At 48.5% G+C, this 25,559-nt stretch overlaps 2 protein-coding genes across 2 annotated transcripts in view; one reads left to right on the forward strand and one right to left on the reverse strand.

Annotated features, from left to right (window-relative positions):
* Nucleotides 1-25,559, forward strand: part of LOC141113417 (E3 ubiquitin/ISG15 ligase TRIM25-like) — a 102,375-nt gene that overhangs the window by 46,216 nt on the left and 30,600 nt on the right. The gene's annotated exons all lie outside the window — the stretch shown is intronic.
* On the reverse strand, nt 1,607-22,483 carry LOC141113732 (ketosamine-3-kinase-like). Its single transcript, XM_073607016.1, has 6 exons — nt 22,300-22,483; nt 14,081-14,232; nt 13,009-13,100; nt 11,669-11,751; nt 11,436-11,558; nt 1,607-4,928 (listed from the first exon to the last, which is right to left on the reverse strand). The coding sequence occupies exons 1-6, from the start codon at nt 22,438-22,440 to the stop codon at nt 4,590-4,592; spliced, it is 930 nt and encodes a 309-aa protein (XP_073463117.1). The 5' UTR covers nt 22,441-22,483; the 3' UTR covers nt 1,607-4,589.

Here is a 25,559-nt window from a genome sequence, read left to right on the forward strand (position 1 = left end):
AAGCCTCCGGAGCTTCTACCGGGTTTGCTCGTGCGATCGGCGAGCCGGAGAAGACCTTCGAAGGCTGAGAGTGGCGCCATGACGTCACTGATGACGTTTTTTTTTTTAGCTGGAAAGCCCGAGATCGCTTTTTTTGATCTCAGGTTCTCCAGCATAGAGGGGAGATGAGAGGACTTATAGACCCCCCCGGATCTCTCCCCGTCATGCCCTATTCCTATCACAAGGGAGGTTATTCTTTGTAATAGGAATAAAAATAATTTTAAAAAAATAAAAAATTTAAAGGGAATGTGTAAAAATGAAAAAATAAAAATGAAAGAAACAATTTTTTTTTTTTAAAGGGAAAGTGTGAAAATTTAAAAAATCTAAATAAAATAATAATAATTTTTTTTTTAAAGCTCCCCCATCCCCATAAGCTCGCATGTAAAAGCTAACGCATACGTAGGTCGCGCCCGCATATGTAAACGGCGTTCAAACCACAGATGAGGTATCGCCGCAAACGTCTGAGCGAGATCAATAATTCTATCGCTAGTCCTCGTCTGTAACGCTAAACTGTAAACATTTTAAAGTGTCACCTATGGAGATTTTTAAGTACCGTAGGTTGCCGCCATTCCACAAGCATGCGCAATTTTAAAGCGTGACGTGTTAGGTATCTATTTACTTGGCGTAACATCATCTTATACATTATCTAAAAATCGGGCAAAATTTAATTCATAAAACTTTTTTTTCCAAGAAAAATTGCTGTAAAAATACTGTGCGATATAAAAAAAATTGCAACAACTGCCATTTTATTCCCTAGGGTCTCTGCTAAAAAATAAATAAATAAAAAACATACATAATGTTTGGGGGTTTAGCAAAAAAAATGATGATTTTTCCATGTAGGAGAGGAGTGCCGGAATCGGCCTGGGCTGGAAAGTGGATATACAGTGATTTTCAGCTTCTAGAGCAATGGTGGCGAACCTTGGCCCCTCCCAGATGTTTTGGAACTACATTTCCCGTGATGCTCATCTAACACTGCAGAGGGCACGAGCATCATGGGAAATGCAGTTCCAAAACATCTGGGGGGGGCCATGGTTCGCCACCCTTGCTCTAGAACAGGGGTAGGCCACCTTGGGGCCCCGCAGCTTTTGCAGAACTACAAGTCCCATCATGCCTCTGGGAGTAATTGTAACTGCCAGCCTTGCAATGCCTCATGGGAAATGTAGTTCCCCAACATCTGGAGGGCCCTAGGTTGCCTCCCCCTGTTCTAGAGCAATGGTGGCGAACCTCGGCACCCCAGATGTTTTGGAACTACATTTCCCATGATGCTCAACTACACTGCAGAGGACATGAGCATCATGGGAAATGTAGTTCCAAAACATCTGGGGTGCCAAAGTTCTCCATCACTGCGAGGCATCCCACAGGTATGATATATACTGTATACTGATATATACTGTACATAGTTACATTGTACCAATATAACTATGTCTAAATATCCGTACCTGTAATTCTTCTTTTACATTACCTGAAATAATTGTGTGTGTAGCACACGGCGCCCAATCAGATCTCTGCTATCTTGCAGTATAATGAGAGTTGGACCCATAAAAAAAGAATAAAAGAAAGGAGACAATTTGCATTCATTATAAGTGTTGTATAATTACAGGCAATGAAGGTAAAACACACATTGTTATCAGGATCCCCTCCCCCCATACACAATGCATTTCTTAAATAGCGGCTTCTGCTGTCACGGAAAATGATGTGATGTCACTTCATACCGCCGCTGTGATGTCACTTCATATCACCGCTGTGATGTCACGTCATACCACCGCTGTGATGTCACTTCATACCACCGCTGTGATGTCACTTCATACCACCGCTGTGATGTCACTTCATACCGTGCTGTGATATCACTTCATACCGCGCTGTGATGTCACTTCATACTGCGCTGTGATGTCACTTCATACCGCGCTGTGATGTCACGTCATACCACCGCTGTGATGTCACTTCATACCACCGCTGTGATGTCACTTCATACTGCGCTGTGATGTCACTTCATACCGTGCTGTGATGTCACTTCATACCGTGCTGTGATGTCACTTCATACCGCGCTGTGATGTCACGTCATACTGCGCTGTGATGTCACTTCATACCGCGCTGTGATGTCACGTCATACCGCGCTGTGATGTCACTTCATACCGCGCTGTGATGTCACTTCATACCGCGCTGTGATGTCACTTCATACCGCGCTGTGATGTCACTTCATGCTGCCGCTGTGATGTCACTTCATACCGCCGCTGTGATGTCACTTCATACCGCGCTGTGATGTCACTTCATACCGCGCTGTGATGTCACTTCATGCTGCCGCTGTGATGTCACTTCATACCGCGCTGTGATGTCACTTCATACCGCCGCTGTGATGTCACTTCATACCGCGCTGTGATGTCACGTCATACCGCGCTGTGATGTCACGTCATACCGCGCTGTGATGTCACGTCATACCGCGCTGTGATGTCACTTCATACCGCGCTGTGATGTCACTTCATACCGCGCTGTGATGTCACTTCATACCGCGCTGTGATGTCACGTCATACCGCACTGTGATGTCACTTCATGCTGCCGCTGTGATGTCACTTCATACCGCGCTGTGATGTCACTTCGTACCGCACTGTGATGTCACTTCATACCGCGCTGTGATGTCACTTCATACCGCGCTGTGATGTCACTTCATGCCGCCGCTATTCAGAGTCAGGAAAATAATTCTTTTTGTAATCAATACATTTTGTTATTTTTCCTTCCATTGGAACCTAAAAAACATTCTGACTGGTGTAACGGACACAGAAATCCTTTTGCAGTCTGATGTCATTAGAAGAGATTATTTCGGTCTTCATGAATTTCTACAACACTCAGCAGTTCATTTCTTGCCCTCAAATACAGAAGAGCGGACATTTGTAGACGGGTTTTTCTAGATTTCCTATATTTAGCTCATTGCCCAGAATTCTCCACGAGGCTTTGAGGTTATTTATATTTTACATGAAAAAGAAGAAAATATCATCCCGGCAACATTTGTAGATTTCCTGAACTGGAGACCTCATCTCTGAGAAGAAATTCAACAGAAACCTTCTGAGCTGGGAGGGGGGATTTGGGGTGGGGGGAGGTTTTGTGATGAGAGGAAAAATGTTGGGGGGGGGGGGATTTGTGCTGGGGGGAGAGATTGGAGGGGTGTTTTGTAGGAGGGGACAATTGGGGGGGCGGGGAGAGAGGATTTGTGCTAGGAGGGGAATTTAGGAGGGGTGATTTTTTTTTAGGGGAGATGGGGGGGGATTGGTGCTAGGAGGGGGAATGGGGTGATATGAGCTCTGGGAGGGGGGATTTGTACTGGGAGGAGGGGGAATTTTCGCATTTTTGTTTGGCCAGAATTTTGGATCGCAGAGGAAATTTATACCTGGGGGGGGGGAGGTTTCGCTGACAAGTTATGCTCACACATCGGGTTGGGGGTTTGTGCTCCAACACCTTATTTTAGATACAATGGTGCAGTCGCTGTGATGGGGGGCCATGACTGCAAGGAGGACTGTGATGGGGGGGCATGACTGTGATGGGGGGCATGGCTGCAAGGAGAACTGTGATGGGGACTGTGATGGGGGGCATGACTGCAAGGAGGACTGTGATGGGGGGGGCATGACTGTGATGGGGGGCATGGCTGCAAGGAGGACTGTGATGGGGACTGTGATGGGGGGCATGACTGCAAGGAGGACTGTGATGGGGTGGCATGGCTGTAAGGAGGGCTGTGATGGGGGCAAAAATGCAAGAAGGACTGTGATGGGGGGGCATGGCTGCAAGGAGGACTGTGATGGGGGGGGGCATGGCTGCATGAAGGACTGTGATGGGGGGGCAATGACTGAAAGGTGCACTGTAATGGGGTGGGGGGCAGTAACTGCAAGGGACACTGTGACATAAAGGGGACTGCACTGTAAAGGGGGAATGTAATAATTACAGTGAAGTCCCCTTTGTATCACGGTGCTATGCAGGGTGGGGGTGGGGGGGGGGGGTGGTTGTGAGACTCCATGAACACTGTGAGAAGCTCACAGTGTGCACTGGAATCAGAGTAAGCTATTTCAGTACAGAAGAGGAGTCGGTACAACTCTACAAGACTGAAGGGAAGGTCGGCGGTCAGATTTAACGTGCCCCCATATTAAAATTCTACTTGCTATCATGGAGGAACTGAAGATGAAATGGAAGGACCTCGAGGTAACTGTAAATAGTCATGGAAGAACACCCAACGATGGGTAAAATCTGATTCTTTCTTGAAAGCACAACCAATACTTAGAAGAAGAGGAGACATAAAATAAAGTCTGAGCATCCCAACCACGTCAAGCAATGTCCTTCACTGCAGATGGGGAAGAGTCTAAAAGATTTGAGCAGTCAATTAATATCTGAGGAACAATTAAACTTTTGTTCCTCATCAAGTATCTTCACACTGCCGGCCATTCTGTGTTGCGCCATAAGTTGGTGACTGGAAGCGCAGAATGCGCAAGTGATTCTTTGGAGAAGTGCTCCTCAAGCTATGGACCCTCCTTTGTGTTCTTCATGGACCTCCAAAGTCCGAGACTGGTGGCTCACTTCAGAAGACTTCTCATGGTGCCCAAGGACGACCCTCTATAGCCGCTGCCAAAGTGGTTCCAGTGGTTCAGGTAGTGGAAGAGCTGGTACAGCTTCAGCCTCTTGTCGCAGCCCGGACCCTTGGGTATCTTGGCGTGGTAGGCCGAGTAGAAGGAAGACTCAAACCCCCCAAACATGCCCGCGATTGCCAGCTCGAATTCGGAGTGGCCGTAGAAAGAAGCGGGGTCGAATATCACCGGGCCGGTGTCTATCTCTGCCACGTTTCCTCCCCAGAGGTCCCCGTGGAGGAGGGACGGCGCAATCTCAACGCCAGCAAAGAGCTGAGGGATCTTCAGCTGTAAGGAGAAGACAAAAAGAAAAAATTTGGTAAGATTCCGAATAGAGAAAAATTTTGTAGCCAAAATCTAGACATAGACGAGCATTGCCATTTCTTATTCCCAAACTCATGGATGCTGCTCACAAGCTGGCCATACACCAGTAGAAATTATTTCAACGTTTTTTTGATTTCACACTTCACAGATGCTCTCCATCCAATCTGACAGAGCTTGAGATATTTTACAAAGAAGAATGGGCAGAAATGTCCTCTCTAGATGTGCAAAGCTGGTAGAGACATCCCCAAAAAGACTTGTAGAGAAAGGGGGTTCTACAAAGTATTGACTCCGGGGGGCGCCATACAAATGCCCCTCCCCCCCACACTTTTCACATATTTATTTGTATCATTTATCATTTTCCTTCCACTTCACAATTATGTGACACTTTGTGTTGGTCTATCACATAAAATCCCAATAAAATACATTGACGTTTTTTGGTTGCAACATGAAAAAATGTGGGGAATTTCAAGGGGTATGAATACTTTTTCAAGGCCCTGTATATATAATGTTTGGGGGTTCTGAGTAATTTTCTAGCAAAATAAATGCTGTTTTTATGGATGTGAGAAAAGTGTCAGAATTGGCGTGGTAGGCAAGGAGTTGACCACTCAAGGACCAATTTTTCAAACTTGTTGTTTACAAGTTAAAATCAGGTTTTTGTGTTTTTTTTGCTAAAAAGAAACCCCCTAAAATTATATATTTATATATTATATATTATATTATTAATATAATTAATATAAATATTAATAATTATATTATTATAATTATATATTTTTTTCAGACACCCTAGAGAATAAAATGGCGGTTGTTGCAATACTTTATGTCACACCGTATTTGGGCAGTGGTCTTACAAACGCAATTGTTTTGAAAAAAATACACTTTTTTTGAATTAAAAAATAAGAAAACAGTAAAGTTAGCCCATTTTTTTATAGATTGTGAAAGATAATGTTACGCCAAGTAAATTGATACCCAACATGTCACGCTTCTTTTTTTTTTTTTTTTTTTTTTAATGCGTGCATACATGTACTGTATATAAAAATTGGCATTGATAGCAAATATGTCGGCTTCGTTATATTTAGGCAATTTTCATTTTTTTATTCTGTGAAAATAAAAGTGGGAATGGGGCAAAAAAAACGTCACGCTTCAAAATTGCGCCCGCTCGCGGAATGGCGACAAACATAGACCCTTAAAAATCTCCATAGGCGACGTTTCAAATTTTCTACAGGTTACCAGTTTTGAGTTACAGAGGAGGTCTAGGGATAGAATTATTGCTCTCATTCCACCGATCGCGTCGATACCTCACATGTGTGGTCTGAACACTGTTTACATATGTGGGCGCGACTTACGTATACGTTCACTTCTGTGCGTGAGCACGGTGGGACGGGGCGCTTCAAGTCTTTTTTTTTTTTTTTGTAATGAATTTATTTATTTTATTTTTAATTTTTTACACTGTCCCATTAAAAAAAAAAAAATTGGATCACTTTTATTCCAATTACAAGGAATGTAAACATCCCTTGTAATAAAAAAAAAAAAAAAATTCATGACAGGACCTTTCTAATATGAGATCTGGGGGCCAAAAAGACCTCACATGTTACATTAAGACCCCTTTCCCACTGGAGGTGTTTTAGCGCTAAAACCAGCGCCTGTAAAGCACCTGAAAAAAGCCTCATCTGCAAACCCAGAGTGAGAGCCCCAGGGCTTCCACAAGGGGGCGCTGCGCTGGCAGGACGTCAAAAAAAGTCCTGCAAGCAGCATCTTTGAGGCGCTTTAGGAGGAGTGTACGCACCGCTCCTAAAGCGCCCCTGCCCATTAAAATCAGTGGGCAGCAGCGCCGCCAAAGCGCCTGCAAAGCGTCATGGCAGTGACGGTTTGCAGGCGCTTTTAACCCTTTATTCGCCCACTGGCGCCCGAAAAGCACTGCAAAAACGACGGTAAAATGGCGCTGAAACTAGCAGCGCTTTACCGCCGACGCCCAGGCGCTGGCAGTGTGAAAACGCTCTAACACTTAAAGGGGTTGTAAAGTTATTTTTTTTTTTTTTAAAAATAACAAACATGTTATACTTACCTTCACTGTGCAGCTCGTTCTGCACAGAGTGGCCCCGAACCTGGTCTTCTGGGGTCCCTCGGCGGCTGTTTCAGCTCCTCCCCGCAAGCATTTACCACCTTCATGCGAGCTCCCTCGCACGGTGGTGAGTGCTTGCGGGCGCGCTCCCGTGATACAGCCGGCGGCTATAGCCGCTCGCTGTATCACTCGGCCCCGCCCCCCGGCGCGCCGCGTCATCGGATGTGATTGACAGCAGCGCGAGCCAATGGCTGCGCTGCTTTCAATCCATCCACTGCAGCCAATCAGCGACCAGGCTGAGCTGCAATGAAGCTGACGAGGACGAGGAGCGAAGATTCGAGGCGTCAGGTAAGTAAAACGGGGGGCCTGGGGGCGGCGGTACTGTCAAAAGTTTTTTCACCTTAATGCATAGAATGCATTAAGGTGAAAAAATTTTTACCTTTACAACCCCTTTAAATGCAATAAAAAAATAAAAAAGAATGTCTTTTTTTCCCATAAAAAAAAAATAAATAAATAAATAAATAAAATTCCCCTTTTCGTGCCAGTTCACACCAGACGCAGTTCCGTGAACTGACTGCATGGTGTAAACTAGAGCCATTGGAATACATGGAAAACGCTGCGCATGCATTTTTAGTGCAGGAAAAAAAGCGCACGGAACTGCGGCTGGTGTGAACTGGCCCTAAGGCCGTTGGGCGTTTACATCATCCAACGTCATTGAGTCGAGTGGGGGGGGGGGGGCCCATCTTTTCTTCACTCGACTCGCGGCCTCTAAAGGGGAAAAGATCGGATCGTCTCCGCCGCTACCGAAGACAGAGACGTCCGGAACGCGTCGGGCAGGGGGTGGGGCACCTATAAAAGTGATCTTGTGGTGAATTAACTGCGGACACCACTTTTATCTTAAAGAGGACCGCCTGCTGAAAATACCTGCCATCTGCTGCCATAACTCCGGTATTCCAAGTCAGAGTACCGACGTACAACGACGACGGTTTGCGGTTTTGTGGTTAAAAGTAGGGTTGTCCCGATACCACTTTTTTAAGACGGAGTACAAGTACCAATACTTTTTTTAAGTACTCACCAATAACCGATACTTTTTTTTAATGTCACGTGACTGTTTTTTTTTGGGGGGGGGTTTACAATTTCTTTTACAATTTTTTTTTTTTTTTTTTTACAATGCTTTCTTTTTTTAGGGGGGCAGGGGGTGGACGGAGTCTGTGTTTTTTATTTTCATTTTTTTATTTTTTACAATCATTTTTTTTTTATTATTTATTGCAGTACTTTTTTTTTTTAATCAGCCCTGTTGGGGGGCTTTGGTGAGATATCAGGGGTCTTAACAGATCCCTGAAATCTCCCCCTTGAGATAGAGAAAGAGACCGAGGATAGAGATTCCCCAGTCCCTTTCTCTGCAGCCTCAGCTGCACTGAGAATGAATGGAGAGAAGACAGCGGCTCCTCTCCATTCATAAACTGACACATCGTAATCACAGGTGATTACAATGTATCAGTTATGTGAATGGACAGAGTCAGCTGACTGTTCATATAGAAAAGGAAGGAGGAGGACATGGAGGGGGACAGCAGCAGAACAGAAAAGGAGGGGGACAGCAGAATGGAGGGGGACACGGAGGAAGAAAGGAGAGGGACAGCAGAACAGAGGGAGACACTGAGGAAAACTGGAGTGGGACAGCAGCAGAACGGAGGGGGACAGCAGCAGAACGGAGGGGGCCAGCAGCAGAACAGAGGGGGCCAGCAGCAGAACAGAGGGGGCCAGCAGCAGAATGGTGGGGGACAGCAGCAGAATGGTGGGGGACAGCAGCAGAACAGAGGGGGACAGCAGCAGAACAGAGGGGGACAGCAGCAGAACGGAGGGGGACAGCAGCAGAACGGTGGGGGACAGCAGCAGAACGCAGGGGGACAGCAGCAGAACGCAGGGGGACAGCAGAAGAACAGAGGGGGACAGCAGCAGAACGCAGGGGGACAGCAGCAGAACAAAGGGGGACAGCAGCAGAACAAAGGGGGACAGCAGCAGAACAGAGGAGGACAGCAGCAGAACGGTGGGGGACAGCAGCAGAACGGTGGAGGACAGCAGCAGAACGGTGGAGGACAGCAGCAGAATGGAGGGGGACAGCAGCAGAATGGAGGGGAACACGGAGGAAGAAAGGAGGGGGACAGCAGCAGAACGGAGGGGGACAGCAGCAGAACGGTGGGGGACAGCAGCAGAACGGTGGGGAACAGCAGCAGAACGGTGGGGGACAGCAGCAGAACGGTGGGGGACAGCAGCAGAACGGAGGGGGACAGCAGCAGAATAGAGGGGGACAGCAGCAGAACGGAGGGGGGCAGCAGCAGAACGGAGAGGAACGGCAGCAGAATGCAGGGGAACAGCAGCATAATGCAGGGGGACAGCAGCAGAACGCAGGGGGACAGCAGCAGAACAGAGGGGGACAGCAGCAGAACAGAGGGGGACAGCAGCAGAACGGTGGGGGACAGTAGCAGAACAGAGGGGGACAGCAGCAGAACAGAGGGGGACAGCAGCAGAACAGAGGGGAACAGCAGCAGAACGCAGGGGGACAGCAGCAGAACGCAGGGGGACAGCAGCAGAACAGAGGGGGACAGCAGCAGAACAGAGGGGGACAGCAGCAGAACGGTGGGGGACAGTAGCAGAACGGTGGGGGATAGCAGCAGAATGGAGGGGGACAGCAGCAGAATGGAGGGGGACAGCAGCAGAATGGAGGGGAACACGGAGGAAGAAAGGAGGGGACAGCAGAACAGAGGGAGACACTGAGGAAAACTGGAGTGGGACAGCAGCAGAACGGAGGGGGCCAGCAGCAGAACGGAGGGGGACAGCAGCAGAACGGTGGGGTACAGCAGCAGAACGGTGGGGTACAGCAGCAGAACAGAGGGGGACAGCAGCAGAACAGAGGGGGACAGCAGCAGAACAGAGGGGGACAGCAGCAGAACAGAGGGGGACAGCAGCAGAACGGAGGGGGACAGCAGCAGAACGGAGGGGGACAGCAGCAGAACGGAGGGGGACAGCAGCAGAATGGAGGGGGACAGCAGCAGAACGGTGGGGTACAGCAGCAGAACAGAGGGGGACAGCAGCAGAACGGTGGGGTACAGCAGCAGAACGGTGGGGTACAGCAGCAGAACAGAGGGGGACAGCAGCAGAACGGTGGGGTACAGCAGCAGAACAGAGGGGGACAGCAGCAGAACAGAGGGGGACAGCAGCAGAACGGCGGGGGACAGCAGCAGAACGGCGGGGGACAGAAGCAGAACGGTGGGGGACAGCAGCAGAACAGAGGGGGACAGCAGCAGAACAGTGGGGGACAGCAGCAGAATGGAGGGGGACAGCAGCAGAATGGAGGGGGACAGCAGCAGAACGGTGGGGAACAGCAGCAGAACGGAGGGGGACAGCAGCAGAATGGAGGGGGACAGCAGCAGAATGGAGGGGGACAGCAGCAGAACAGAGGGGGACAGCAGCAGAACAGTGGGGGACAGCAGCAGAACAGAGGGAGACAGCAGCAGAACGGTGGGGAACAGCAGCAGAACGGAGGGGGACAGCAGCAGAACGGAGGGGGACAGCAGCAGAACGGAGGGGGACAGCAGCAGAACAGAGGGGGACAGCAGCAGAACGGTGGGGAACAGCAGCAGAACGGAGGGGGACAGCAGCAGAATGGAGGGGGACAGCAGCAGAACAGTGGGGGACAGCAGCAGAACGGTGGGGAAGAGCAGCAGAACGGAGGGGGACAGCAGCAGAACGGAGGGGGACAGCAGCAGAACAGTGGGGGACAGCAGCAGAACAGAGGGAGACAGCAGCAGAACGGTGGGGAACAGCAGCAGAACGGAGGGGGACAGCAGCAGAATGGAGGGGGACAGCAGCAGAACAGAGGGGGACAGCAGCAGAACAGTGGGGGACAGCAGCAGAACAGAGGGAGACAGCAGCAGAACAGTGGGGGACAGCAGCAGAACAGAGGGAGACAGCAGCAGAACGGTGGGGAACAGCAGCAGAACTTAGGGGGACAGCAGCAAAACGGAGGGGGACAGCAGCAGAATGGAGGGGGACAGCAGCAGAACAGAGGGGGACAGCAGCAGAACAGAGGGGGACAGCAGCACAACAGAGGGGGACAGCAGCAGAACAGAGGGGGACACGGTGGAAGAAAGGAGGGGGACATCAGAACGGAGGGGGCATGGAGGAGGATGCGGGGACAGTCAGCAGTGATCATGTGTGGGGGAGTTACAAGCACCGATCACCGCTGAATAGATTTCACTAAAGCAGCTGAAAGCCAGGGGGGGGGCGAGAAGCTTGTAACTCCCCCGATCACCGCTGACTGTCCAGGTATTGGGTTAAGCATCGGGAGCCCATAATAATCCACTTTACAGATGATTCCAGAGATCACTAATGTTCTATGATACACGACCTACCTGGAGCTGAGACCAGAGCTCCCTCGCCTCCCGGTCCCCCGAGGATTCCTCCAGGAGGTTCAGCTGATGCTGCAGACGCTGCTGGGTATAGAACATCACCCAATCTTCATGCCAATCATTCTTCTGAAAGACAAGATAGATTGATCGATAGATAGATCAATAGATAGATCGATCGATCTGCCTCCCATCGCTCGCCTATCACTTCCTCTAGAGTTCTCATATAAGAACCTCACCAGAGGGAGATATCCGCAGCATGTCGCGATATGGAAACCAAACCTGTCCACATACTGGAGCTCCGACTGTCCGGAACCTTTACCTACAGAAAAGAGAAGAAAGAAATAACCTTTAGATTCAGGAAAAAGCACTAAAGTGGAATAAATTAAAACAGATAAAAGCACGCTAGGTCTCTCCTGTAATAAAATCTACATAACCCCCCTATTCACAGTAGAATACACGCCGAGTTGCTCCAGGTAACGCCCACTGATGATGCTAAGCAAAAGAAATGAATTTCAATGAATGAAAGGGGCGGGGCCAGGGACAGTCAGGCTGGGGGGGGGGGCTCTAAATGATGCTGGACGTCCTCCAGCCAGGAAATGAAGCAGGTTCTATCTGACTTGCTGCAGCTTCTAATGCACATGGTGAGAAGCTCACAGTGTGCGGTGAAATCAGAGGAGGCCATTTCAGTCCAAGAGAGGAGCCGGTACAACCTGCAGAAGGCGGGAGGTCAGATTTAATAGGGCCTTATATGGGCTCAGAGGCGGAACTTCCAGGGTTGCAAAGGTCACCCTTGACACCAGGCCCTGGAGTTCCGCCACTGCTGTGGGGGGGGGGAGGGGGGCAGCCCGGACCGTAGTTTCCCAGCTGCTGCAGGGTTCTGAGCTGCGAGTGTCTCTCTCACAGCCCATAGTCAGTGCTGACAGTCCACCCCCCCCCCCCCCCCCGCATGGATGGGAGAGGAGAGAGCTGATTGACTTCTCCTCCTCCCGCCCTCTCCTCCTGTGTCTGCCCCGCCCACGCTCCCCGGCAGTGCTGTGCTTCAGAGAAGATGAATTGTGGGGGGGGGACATTTGTAGTCCAGCAGCCAGAGGAGGAAAAGTGCCGGCAGAGGCTTACCATCTATATTGTGAAGTGTCCCCCTCCCCCTCTTCTCCCTACTGCCTCCCAGTGAGTACTAATGGAGGAAGGACTCCGATGTAAGGGGGGCTCTGTGGACTCTGATGTAAGGGGGGCTCTGATGTAAGAGATGTTCTGTGGACTCTGATGTAAGGGGGGCTCTGTGGACTCTGATGTAAGAGATGTTCTGTGGACTCAGATGTAAGGGGGACTCTGTGGACTCAGATGTAAGGGGGGCTTTGGTGAGCAGAGACCCCCTTACATCAGAGTTCTCCTTTACACCAGAGTGCACAGCATTCCCCCTTACATCAGAGCCCCCTTAAATCAGGGTCACTTCCTAACACTCCGGTTGTCACCAGAACAGGAAGTGAGGGGGGATCTCTGCAATGGGACCCAGACTGCAATGTAATGCATTGCATTGGTCATAGGCCGCCACAGTTTGGACTGAACCTATAATTACCCACAGTCCCGCTCTCTTGGGTCAGCTTGTCCCGCAGCCTCTGGTTATGGAGGTGGAGATCCGCCAGCTGCTCTCCCAGCTTTGCTGAATGTCTGAAGAGAGTAAAAAAAAAAAAATTACAAAAATCTTAAAAGATGATCTCCAAGCAGATGTAAAAAAGACACAAATTAATGCCGCTCTGCAATTAATAATCCATATTACATCATTAAATGTTTTTGGTTTTTTTTTTTATTAAAAAATGTTATTTGGTCAAGTATCAGTCCCTGAAGTAGAGATGAGCTAATCACTGTCCAATCATAGGATGGGGGCGGGCCCAGGAGGACCTGAGCTCAACGGAAGTGGGTTGAACGTTGTTGGCCAACCAGCCGAGGACATCTTGTGGCACAAAAAATGAACTGCAAGGGAATTCTCTATTCAAGCAAATATTGATTTGCTTCTTTTATCTTTTTATGGGCTGTTCATTATTATCTTGTTATAGTTACAATGTATTCATTCAAATACTTTTACTGTTAGTTACAGGGAGTAATAATATTCTGTATATCATAATAAAATTTCATATAACTAATAGCTTTTGCACAGGGCTGGTGCAAGGAATTTTGACACCCTAGGCGAAACCTCATTTTGCCCCCCCTTCTTTACCCCACCCTGACTCCACCCCCTTTGCCCTGCCCATGTATACTCCACCTTTGTAATGAAGCACCCATCAAATGCAGCCTCACCAGCGCCCATCAAATGCAGCCTCACCAGCGCCCATCAAATGCAGCCTCACCAGCGCCCATCAAATGCAGCCTCACCAGCACCCATCAATTAATGTTTGCTTGCTTCCATTCATTAGAGAGTCGGGACACAGACACAGTCCTCTGCCTTCTAAAGCTGAGACTTAGTTGCTTGCTGCAGAGAGAAGAGAGTAGGAACACCAGTGGCCGGGCGCTCTAGGCAGCAGTGCACGCCCTAGGCGGCTGCCTAGTTTGCCTAGTTGAAGAACCGGCCCTGCTTTTGCAACAACTTCTTGTAGCAACTTTTCCTTAAGAAAAAAAAAACACATCTGCCTTTGCGGTGGCCGACCATCTACCTGTTGAGACTTCTGAAGTCCATATGTTCCATCACTAGCAGAGCGCCCCCTGATGACTGCTCTATAACCTTCATGGGTTTGGGGACCCGGACGGTTCCTGTCTGCAGGATAGCTTGCAGGCTCGCCATTTCTCCTTCGAACATCCTCCTCGCCTAAGAAAAGACATACGTAAGAGGTCTATCCAACCAATCTGTATCCAATCGGGTATGTCCTTAAACACAATAGTCGATGGTAGACCTGAAGAAGATCGTACAATCAGATATGAGCCCAACCCCTTCACTGCCAGAGACGCTTTTACACACAAAATCACTTAGGCCTGAAGATTATGTGAAACCCCCAAACATATTTTTTGAAAGTAGACACCCTAGAGTAGAAACAAACAATGAGATGTATGGGGTGTATAGCGCTACCTAATGGCTAAGGGCATAAAACATATATGGGGGGAATGAGAGGACTACACCGTGGATGTATGGACCTCACCGGTGCACAATTCATACAGCCCCAACTAGCGATAGAATGTCAGTACCTCATATATAGATGTGCCTGTGGGGTGTATGTGAGTGTACAAAAGAAACAAATACACCCTGTAAAGCGTGTAAGTGAACAACCATGCAGAGTAGCCCCTAGTCCGGTAGCCACAGAGCACGACCTAAAGGTGCCTGATATACAGTCAGGTCCATAAATATTGGGACATGGACACAATTCTAATCTTTTTGGCTCTATACACCACCACAATGGGTTTGAAATGAAAGAACAAGATGTGCTTTAACTGCAGACTTTCATCTTTAATTTGAGGATATTTACATCCAAATCAGGTGAACGGTGTAGGAATTACAACAGTTTGTATATGTGCCTCCCACTTTTTAAGGGACCAAAAGTAATGGGACAGATTAACAATCATCCATCAAACTTTCACTTTTTAATAATTGGTTGCAGATCCTTTGCAGTCAATTACAGCCTGAAGTCTGGAAGGCATAGACATCACCAGACACTGGGTTTCATCCCTGGTGATGCTCTGCCAGGCCTCTACTGTAACTGTCTTCAGTTCCTGCTTGTTCTTGGGGCATTTTCCCTTCAGTTTTGTCTTCAGCAAGTGAAATGCATGCTCAATCGGATTCAGGTCAGGTGATTGACTTGGCCATTGCATAACATTCCACTTCTTTCCCTTAAAAAACGCTTTGGTTGGTTTCGCAGTATGCTTCGGGTCATTGTCCATCTGCACTGTGAAGCGCCGTCCAATGAGTTCTGAAGCATTTTGCTGAATATGAGCCGATAATATTGTCCGAAACACTTCAGAATTCATCCTGCTGCTTTTGTCAGCAGTCACATCATCAATAAATACAAGAGAACCAGTTCCATTGGCAGCCATACATGCCCACGCCATGACACTACCACCACCATGCTTCACCGATGAGGTGGTATGCTTTGATCATGAGCAGTTCCTTTCCTTCTCCATACTCTTCTCTTCCCATCACTCTGGTACAAGTTGATCTTGGTCTCATCTGTCCATAGGATGTTGTTCTAGAACTGTGAAGGCTTTTTTAGATGTTGTTTGACAAACTCTAATCTGGCCTTTCTGTTTTTGAGGCTCACCAATGGTTTACATCTTGTGGTGAACCCTCTGTATTCACTCTGGTGAAGTCTTCTCTTGATTGGTGACTTTGACACACATACACCTACCTCCTGGAGAGTGTTCTTCATCTGGACAACTGTTGTGAAGGGTGTTTTCTTCACCAGGGAAAGAATTCTTCGGTCATCCACCACAGTTGTTTTCTGTGGTCTTCCGGGTCTTTTGGTGTTGCTGAGCTCACCGGTGCATTCTTTCTTTTTAAGGATGTTCCAAACAGTTGATTTGGCCACACCTAATGTTTTTGCTATCTCTCTGATGGGTGGGTTTGTTTTGTTTTTTCAGCCTAATGATGGCTTGCTTCACTGATAGTGACAGCTCTTTGGATCTCATATTGAGAGTTGACAGCAACAGATTCCAAATGCAAATAGCATACTTGAAATGGACTCTGGACCTTTTATCTGCTCCTTGTAAATGGGATAATTAGGGGATAACACACCTAGTCATGGAACAGCTGAGCAGCCAATTGTCCCATTACTTTTGGTCCCTTAAAAAGTGGGAGGCGCATATACAAACTGTTGTAATTCCTACACCGTTCACCTGATTTGGATGTAAATATCCTCAAATTAAAGCTGAAAGTCTGCAGTTAAAGCACATCTTGTTTGTTTCATTTCAAATCCATTGTGGTGGTGTATAGAGCCAAAAAAGATTATAATTGTGTCGATGTCCCAATATTTATGGACCTGACTGTATGTATATAAACAAAACTGTGGAGTGAATAAGTGGCATGTAAGTCCTAACAGCTACATACCAAAAATGCATGAGAAATATTATGCACAGTGCGACAAAAATGAGTGAATATCTGGTAGTATTAAATCCAACTACCAAAATAATACAGTGAAAATGATAAAAATAATCAAATGAAACAGATCCAAAAATATCGTGTCAGAGAATCCCAAACACAATACCCCCAATGTGGGGATATGACAAAGTCCCAAAGTTCAAACCGACTCCAAAGGCATATATGTGATAAGGGATTCATTCACAAGTAGATGGATAAATGACAGTTCATATAAAGGTGTAAGTCTGGTGATGCTCAGGTGTGTGGCAGAAACCTAAGGGTGACTTGAGTTCTCGCAGTATCTCCAGGTGACTTTTGTGCTCCCCCTCAAGGGTCCCCACTCACCGGATCCAATCACCCCAACGGGGCAATGCCCGACGAGCAGGAGATGATCAACAGGATCACGCCCAATCTACCTGGAGCCAGAGGAATGCTTTTGGAACCACTACAGCAGATATCATGGTGAGCTGGTCACACTGATTATATTCACACAGGCATTGCCCCGTTGGGGTGATACATCCATGGTGTGGTCCTCTCATTCCCCCCATATACATTTTATGCCCTTAGCCATTAGGTAGCGCCATACACCCCATACATCTCATTGTTTGTTTCTTCATCATTTAGAGTTCCCCTAGGGGAGCCCTATTAGGGGAGGCAGCAACCTATCTCTTTACCCCCATCCTAAGCGCGGTTGTTTTATTTACAGTATAACGTGTATATACCCTAGAGTGGAGTAGGGTTATACCGATACCAGTGTCAGTATTGGTGCCAATACTAGGCATTTGCATGATTATGCAGGGCTTTTCCAGCGGGAACACAGTTCTAGCACCGGCAGCACTGGATGTAGCAGCACCGGATGTGGCAGCACTGGATGTAGCGTGTGCTGTTGGATCTATTGTTGCTAGAGAAATCTATTGCTGCTGGGGAGGTCTGTTGCTGCTGGTGAGTGAAATCTATTGTTAATCAGGGGGATTTTAAGCTGCTGGGGGGGGAGCAGTTGTTGATGGGGGATATCTACTGTTGAGGGAAAGGTCTATTATTGCTGGCTTCGGAGAGATCTATTGTTGCCGTTGGAGTCTTTTGTTACTAGGGTGGATTTGCAGTATTGTTGATGGGGGTATTTTGTTGTGGGGGGGTCAATTGTTACTGGGGGATTCTATTGTAGCTTTTGGGGTCTATGGTTGCTGGGGGTTTCTATTGTTGTTGGCGAATTATTGTTGCTGGGGAATCTATGTTGTTGGGGAGAAATTATTGTTGTGTGGTAATCTATTGTTGCTAAGGATGATCAATTGTTGCTAGGGGTCAGTGATGTCTGGTGTTTTTTTGTCTGGAGGGGCGGCAAACAACCCCCCCCCCCCCCCGTGGCACCTCAAAACCCACCCCAATTAAATCCCCCCCACCACTCTATGCTGGTGGACTGACAGTTACCCCATCTAGGTGGCGGCCATCAGCGGGGATTGGGCATCGGCCGGCATCCGGAGGAGCGGCGGGGATCAGGGCACCAAGCAGCAGCAAGGATTGGCATCTGAGGAGCAGCAGGGATCAGCATCCGAGGAGTGGCAGGAATCGGGCCACCAAGCAGCAGCCGGGATCGGGCATCCGGGGAGCTGCGGGGGATCGGGGCACCAAGCAGCATCAGGGATCGGGCATCTGAGGAGCAGCGGGGATCGGGTCACCAAGCAGCAGCCAGGATCGGGCATCTGAGGAGCAGCGGGGATCGGGTCACCAAGCAGCAGCCGGGATCGGGCATCCGGGGAGCTGCGGGGGGATCGGGGCACCAAGCAGCAGCAGGGATCGGGCATCTGGGGAGCTGCGGGGGATCGGGGCACCAAGCAGCAGCAGGGATCGGGCATCCGAGAAGCTGCAGGGATCAGGGCACCAGGCTCTGCGCCCCAAGCCCACCCTATTTTGAAGTCTATTAGAGCCTCTGGCTCTAATGAGTGCTTTAAATAACACCTGCTCACCCCCGCCATAGGAATTCATGTGCCCGGCATCCTGAAAGGAGACGGGCGCAAGGATATGGGCGGGTGGCGGATACTGGTGTCTGGTTGCTGGCTGCAGAGGACTTATTTTACTGCCTTTCATTAGCAAATTCCATACAAACTACTTAGTACCAAAAAAAAATACTTGGTTCTCTATTCTCAAAAAGGGGCGGTAATGGGAGGAGGGTAGGGGGTGGAACTAAGGGATGTTGCCAAAAGGTGGGCATGGGGCGGAGATAAGGGGTGACCCAGAAGGGGGGAGTACCTGCACCTAATCCCTGAGAAAAAAAGCCCTGAGAGTGTCGGAACTCGCGCAAATGTTCCGATAGAACCGAACATGAAAGTATTGGTTTTATCTTTCAGCTGTCAGCGGGATTCTCCCACTAAAAGCTGAAATGTAAAATAATAAAAACTGAAGTTTTTTTGAAAGCAGGAAAATCGCATTCAGGACGGCAGTTTACCGGCATTTCAAACGCCAAATGCTTGTAACTGCTTGTAAACGTGTGTAAACGTTAAGACTTTCAGCCCATTGATTTGAATGGAAGTTTCAGCCGAATCGGATTATTAAGATCCAACTTGTGGTGTGACTTGTGCTCTGAGGATCTTGAAGAGAAACCCCACACACTAAAATGGAAAATAAAAACTGCATGGGGTCCCCCCCTAAGACCATACCAGACACTTCAGTCTGGTATGGATTTTTGAGGGGAAACCTCACAGCAAAAAAAAACGGCTTGGGGTCACCCCCAAAATCCATACCCATTCCCTAATCCGAGCATGCAACCCCGCAGGTCATGAAGAGAGTGAGCGCCCCCCCCTTCCTCCTGGAACATACCAGGCAACACGCTCTCAACATGGGGGGCAGTGGGTGCTTTGGGCCGGCCCCATTGCTATATAAGAACCGGCAAAGAGCGGAGCTGGCACAAAGATGGGAGACACCATCAGAGGAGGACCGGGTCGGCGGCAGAGAAGACCAGAGAGAGAAGACCAGAGGAAAAAGAGGGAGAAGACCAGAGAAAGAAGACCTGAGGAAAAAGAACGGGGGAAAAAGACCAGAGGAAAAAGAGGGAGAAGACCAGAGGAAAAAGGCCAGAGGGAGAAGACCAGAGAGAGAAGACCAGAGGGAGAAGACCAGAGGGAAAAAAACAGAGGAAAAAGACCAGAGGAAGAAGAGCAGAGGATAAAGACCAGAGGAAGAAGAGCAGAGGAAGAAGATCAGAGGAAGAAGACCAGAGGGAGAAGACCAGAGGGAGAAGACCAAAGGGAGAAGACCAAAGGAAAAAGACCAGAGGGAGAAGACCAGAGGGAGAAGACCAGAGGAAAAAGACCAGAGGGAGAAGACCAGAGGGAGAAGACCAGAGGGAGAAGACCAGAGGGAGAAGACCAGAGGAAGAAGACCAGAGGAAGAAGACCAGAGGAAAAAGACCAGAGGGAGAAGACAAGAGGGAGAAGACAAGAGGAAGAAGACAAGAGGAAGAAGACAAGAGGAAATAGACCAGAGGAAAAAGAGGGAGAAGACCAGAGGGAGAAGACCAGAGGGAGAAGACCAGAGGGAGAAGACCAGAGGGAGATGACCAGAGGGAGAAGACCAGAGGAAAAAGACCAGAGGAAAAAGAGGGAAAAGACCACAGGAGGGAGAAGACCAGAGGAGGGAGAAGACCAGAGGAAAAAGACTGGAGGGAGAGAAGATCGGAGGGAGAAGACCAGAGGAGAAGGCCAGAGGAAGATTTTTTTAATAAAAGGACTTGTCAAAACCATCTCTTGTTTTTATTTAAACTACACTGCTTTTTTTGGGGGGTGAATGGATAGGGGTACAATGTACCCCATACTCATTCACATAAGGGGGGGGTGGGATCTGGAGGGCCCCTTCTTAAAGGGGGCTTCTAGATTCCAATAAGCCACCCGCCCACAGACATCAACAACCACAGCTCTGGGCTGTCAGAAAGAGGCCCTTGTCCCCATCAACATGGGGACATGGTGCTTTGGGGCAGACCCCCCCCCCCTCCGAAGCACGCACACCCCCTATGTTGAGGGCATGTGGCCTGGTATGATCCAGGAAGAGGGGGGCGCTCGATTCAACCCCCCCCCCTTTCCTGACCTGCTGGGCTATATTCTTGGAGAAGGGTCTGGTACGCATTTTGGAGGGGACCCCCACGCTGTTTTTTTTTTTTTTTGGCATGGGATTTCCCCTTAAAACCCATACCAGATCGAAGAGTCTGGTATGGTCTTGGGGAGCGGGGGACCCCATGCAGTTTTCTTTTTCATTTTGGAGTGGGGTTGCCGTTCAAGATCCATACCAGACTCAAAGGGCCTGGTATGGATATTGGGGGGGACCCCACACCGTTTTTTTTTCTTCTTTTCCATTTTGGCGTGGGGTTCCCCTTCAAGATCCTCAGAGCACAAGTTGCACCACATCATGATCTGACCTCGGATGTGACTTCAAATCAATGGGCTGAAAGTCGGATCAGTAGACAGCTTTCATAGGGAACCATTGATTTTTGAATAGAGGCAGAGAAACGCCGCTAAAAGCTAACGCGGCTAAACGCGCATTACCGCCAATGCAATAAGCTACTAAATCGGCAGAGGCTTTGCAGCTCGTTTTTTCTAACGCCCCGTACATGAGGCCTAAGTGAAGAATTCTAACAAACACTTCAACTCACATCGTAAACAATGTAACTACATTGTTGCAGAATTCCAACTGGAAACATTGTAATTAACCACTTGTGCCTGCGAGTTGGGTGGACCCGATGTCTGCTGGCGACCCGCGATCGTCTAGTACAGAGGCAGAACGTGGATCTGACACTGTAAACAAGCGGATCCCCGTTCTGACAGGAGACATGACAGAGATCTACTGTTCCCAGTGATCAGGAACAGCGATCTCTGTCATGTCCCTGGCAGCCCATCCCCCTACAGTTAGAACACACCTCCCTAGGGAACACACTTAACCCCTTGATCGCCCCCCCTAGTGTTAACCCCTTCCCTGCCAATGTCATTTTTACATTGATCAGTGCATTTTTATAGCACTGATGAATGTAATAATGTCACTGGTCCCCAAAAAGTGTAATTTGGGGTCAGATTTGTCTGCCACAATGTCCCGCTAAAAATCGCAGATCGCCGCCCTTACTAGTAAAAGCAATTAAAAAAAAAAAAAAGTCCATAAATCTACCCCATAGTTTGTAGACGCAATAACTTTTGCGCAAACCAATCAATATACGCCTATTGCATTTTTTTTTTACCAAAAATATGTAGAATACATATCGGCCTAAACTGAGGAATAAATTTGTTTTTTATTTTTTTTATATATTTTTTTTTTGGATATGTATTATAGCAAAAAGTTAAAAAAAATATTGTTTTCAAAATTGTCCCTCTTTGTTTTTTAGCGCAAAAAATAAAAACCGCAAAGAGGATCAAATACCACCAAAATAAATCTCTATTGGGGGGGGGGGAGACTTCAATTTGGTTTGGGTACAACGTCGTACGACCGCGCAATTGTCAGTTAAAGCGACGCAGTGCCGTAACGTAAAAAATGGCCTGGGCATTAAGGGGGCAAATTCTTCCCGGGGCTGAAGTGGTTAAGTATAAAAATAATGAAACATTTCAGGAATCAATATTGACATTAGAAGAAGATCACGTAAACAATGATTTAATAGAACCCCGTCAAAATTTTATTCGATGGACCCCTGCCCCCCCCCCGGTGACCCTCCCGGGGGCAAATAAAATAATCAGCATGTGCAGACGTGGGATTATCACATGAAATAAAACTGATGACATCAACAATTAGTGACGACTGTCGGCACTCCTAAGAATAATCGTTAATAAGAGAAGGTGGCACCTCAGCCTTGTGGTTGGTCTTGACATAGAGGCGGCCCAGGTTAGTGTCATAGCTCTGCCCCTGACTGATGCAGCCTCCTCCCGAGTGACCAGCCAGCTTCACCTGGGAGCAGCTCAACTCCTTCTTCAGCAAAGCCTCCATCTTAGCTAAGGGCAGTGACGTTCGGGGAAGGGGCGGAAGTGATGTCACCAAGAGGCCAGAAGGGCGGAAGTGATGTCACCAAGAGGGCGGAAGTGATGCTTCATATGCCTGGTCACCCGAGACTCCATCTTAACTGAGGGCAGTCCAGGAAGTCAGCAGAGACGTAAAGGCATAGTTTACGCTAAAGTGCTAGAGGTGATTGCAGCCGTATTAGTGCACTTGCAACAAGAACAACTGAGTCTTCTCTGTGATACTTTTTCTCATTTGCATCAACTTTTTGTTGCACAAAGTTGTAGCAGAATGTTAATAAGACAAACAAATGGGGGCTGCGCCACAGCCGTGTGCAATACACAGTTGTGCAGCCTTTAACCACTTGCTGTCCGCCCACATAGCAGTTTTATGGCTACAGGGCGGCAGCTGTGTGCAGGATCACGTATATATATATATATATATCTGCCCAGGTAGGGGGCACGCATGCGTGCCGCCTAGGGTTGCCACCTCATCTCTTTAAACCTGAACACCATATTAATGACACGGGTTCTGAGGCTAAAGTGTAAATAAACCCTCCTGTTGTTTTCAGCCAAGGAAGCTGCCATCTTTGCCTCTGTTTAATCTACAACTGCCATGATGCTGCACATGTGATCAATTATGACACCAGCCATTGGATGGTTTGACAGTTTGGTTGAGAACACAACCAATGGGAGTGCTTCATTTCCAGCACATGCCGGAAATTAAACTGTTTTATGGCTGGGTTTACTACCGCTTTAAATACCGCCAGTGGTGGTCACACCCAGTGGCGTCTCCAGCTTTCATATTTAGGGGGGGCACATGGGGGGACAGGGACAAAAGTAGGGGGGCAACTATAAAATGCAATTATATATATATCCTGGGGCCCTTTACTACGACCCCACAACGGGCCCTTTCACAGCTCCCTTCCTACTGTATTGGGGCCCCCCCAGGGTGGCAGAAAACAAGAGATGTATGTCACCAGCATACCAAGAAAATATAAGGGTCCAAAGCAGTGGGAGAACTATCAGGGTTGCAAAGGTTGTCTTGCCTCCGGGCCCTGGTGTTCTGCCACTGTGCGGTTCCCCAGCCTCCTCTTGCTGTCCTGCCCCTGCTATTGACTGCTCTGGTCTGGCATCTCTTGGAATTTACAGGCTGGTTCTCCTGTCCTAAGAATGGGAGAAATCAGTCTGTTTTTTCAGTAACTGAGAGTCCTGGTGGAGTCCTTCCTGCAACTCGCTCTTCTCCTTGCCAATGAGGATGCAGGGGAAGGAGCAGATGGGGCGGCCGTGGTTGTGAGCGCTCGCATTATGCAGTGTCAGCGAGCAGAGGGAGGGGGGAGGAATCACCCGCAGGAGCTGACTGGGGACACTCTCCCTCTTAGACATTGTAAAAAAAAAGAAAAAATTTTAATGGGGGGGGGGGGCACAGCATAATGTTGGGGAGTCTGGGCCCCCTCTGGCCCCCCTAGTGATGCCATTGGCCACACCTCCCAACATTTTGAGATGGGAATGAGGGACACCTACTAGCAAATGTATGTAGGTGTAGCACTACCCCCCGAAGGAGCTGCTGATAAATGTTCAATTCTGCACCCTGCCTCTCAACCCCAAGAACAGTCTGGACCCCTCTGGCACACCTGTATGGTAATATGAGTGTGGGACCCAGCAGTAAAGAGAAACACAGCATGTTTCTCATCATGCCCCGGGACTGTGACGTCATAAGGGGGCCGGGTCACCGGGTGACATCACCAGGTGGCCACACCCCATGCCTATATAATTGGTTGCGCACCTCGCTCACGGCATTACAGCGAGAGGGAGCGTCGTGTCAACATTTCTGGAAGAGAAGAGGGAAGAAGACATCTCAGAAGACCGGGCTCCTCCGCTAGCAAAAGAGCGGCAAAAGAGCAGAAGATAGCGGAGGAGCCCGGCAGAAGGAAGAAGGCACCGGAGAAGGACCAGAGAGCGCGGAGACGACACTGGAGAGAGGGAGAAGAGGCCTGAGAGAACCCCGAAGTCGGCAGAAGACCCCCGAAGTCGGAAGAAGACGCCCGGAGCTAATAAATTACTTTTAAAACCTGTGTAGTGTGTTTTTTTTTTATTGACACTTTTTTTTCCCCAGGTGAATGGGTAGGGGTACGATGTACCCCATACTTATTCACATAGGGTGGGGGGCCAGGATCTGGGGGCCCCCTTATTAAAGGGGGCTCCTGGATTCCGATAAGCCCCCCCCCGCCCGCAGACCCCGACAACCAATGGCCAGGGTTGTCGGGAAGAGGCCCTTGTTCTCATTAACATGGGGACGAGGTGCTTTGGGGTGGGGGGGGCCGCCGAAATTACCATCTGATGCTCAGTCTGTTCTTAGTACACCTGTTGAGACTCATGCATCTCTACACATCCTCTCTAGATATGTTCATGGACACATCCAGACCACAGACCAGATGCCCCCCTGCAGTCCGTGCTGTGCGTCCTGACCTTTCCTGCTGCGGTTTCTGGTTGCCACGCCCCCTCAGCCCCCAAACTGGCATTGCTCACTGCCGCCATCTTGACACCCAGTGTTTTGGTGACCCAGTCCAGTCGAGTGGTAAGTATGAGGTCGTTGTTTCATTGACCTCTCTTGCCAACCATCGCTTGTACCCCAATTTATTTCGTTATTTACACAACCTTACCATTTTTAACACTTTCTGTTATAGACACATCAATTATGCATCGGCCCCTGATGAGCGAGAAGAGACTCGCGAAACGCGTAGGGCACCATCGATGCCACCTGTATGCCCATACTGTTGGGTATCCGAAGTTGGTCATATCATGGTCATATACTGCTTCAATTCATGCATGTGTATTTTATATTTCAGACGATGTATGTGTATCTATTGGTTTTCAGCAATTTATTATGTATATTGCCTTTTTTATGGACGTACAAATTAAATGTAATGAATTGTAGTTGTTTTTTACTCATGCTATAAACTAGGCCACTATGCCGGGCAACGCACAATTATTGCTGTTCCCTATTTGTTTATATAGCATTTTGTGATCAATAAAACAATTTTATTGCATTTATTGTGAAAATGTGCCAAATCTCGCCCACCTCATTTAAAGTCCCAGGGCTAGCTTTCC

The sequence above is a fragment of the Aquarana catesbeiana genome, linkage group LG12 (genome assembly GCF_042186555.1).
Source record: "Aquarana catesbeiana isolate 2022-GZ linkage group LG12, ASM4218655v1, whole genome shotgun sequence".
Lineage (NCBI taxonomy): Eukaryota > Metazoa > Chordata > Amphibia > Anura > Ranidae > Aquarana > Aquarana catesbeiana.

Coding starts and splice junctions, on each gene's coding strand:
- LOC141113732 (XM_073607016.1), bottom strand. CDS start 22,440: ATGGAGGCTTTGCTGAAGAAGGAGTTGAGCTGCTCCCAGGTGAAGCTG. Junction 13,101..14,080: donor GACTTCAGAAGTCTCAACAG/GTAGATGGTCGG, acceptor TACTCTCTTCAG/ACATTCAGCAAAGCTGGGAG. Junction 11,752..13,008: donor CCAAGAGAGCGGGACTGTGG/GTAATTATAGGT, acceptor TCTTTTCTGTAG/GTAAAGGTTCCGGACAGTCG.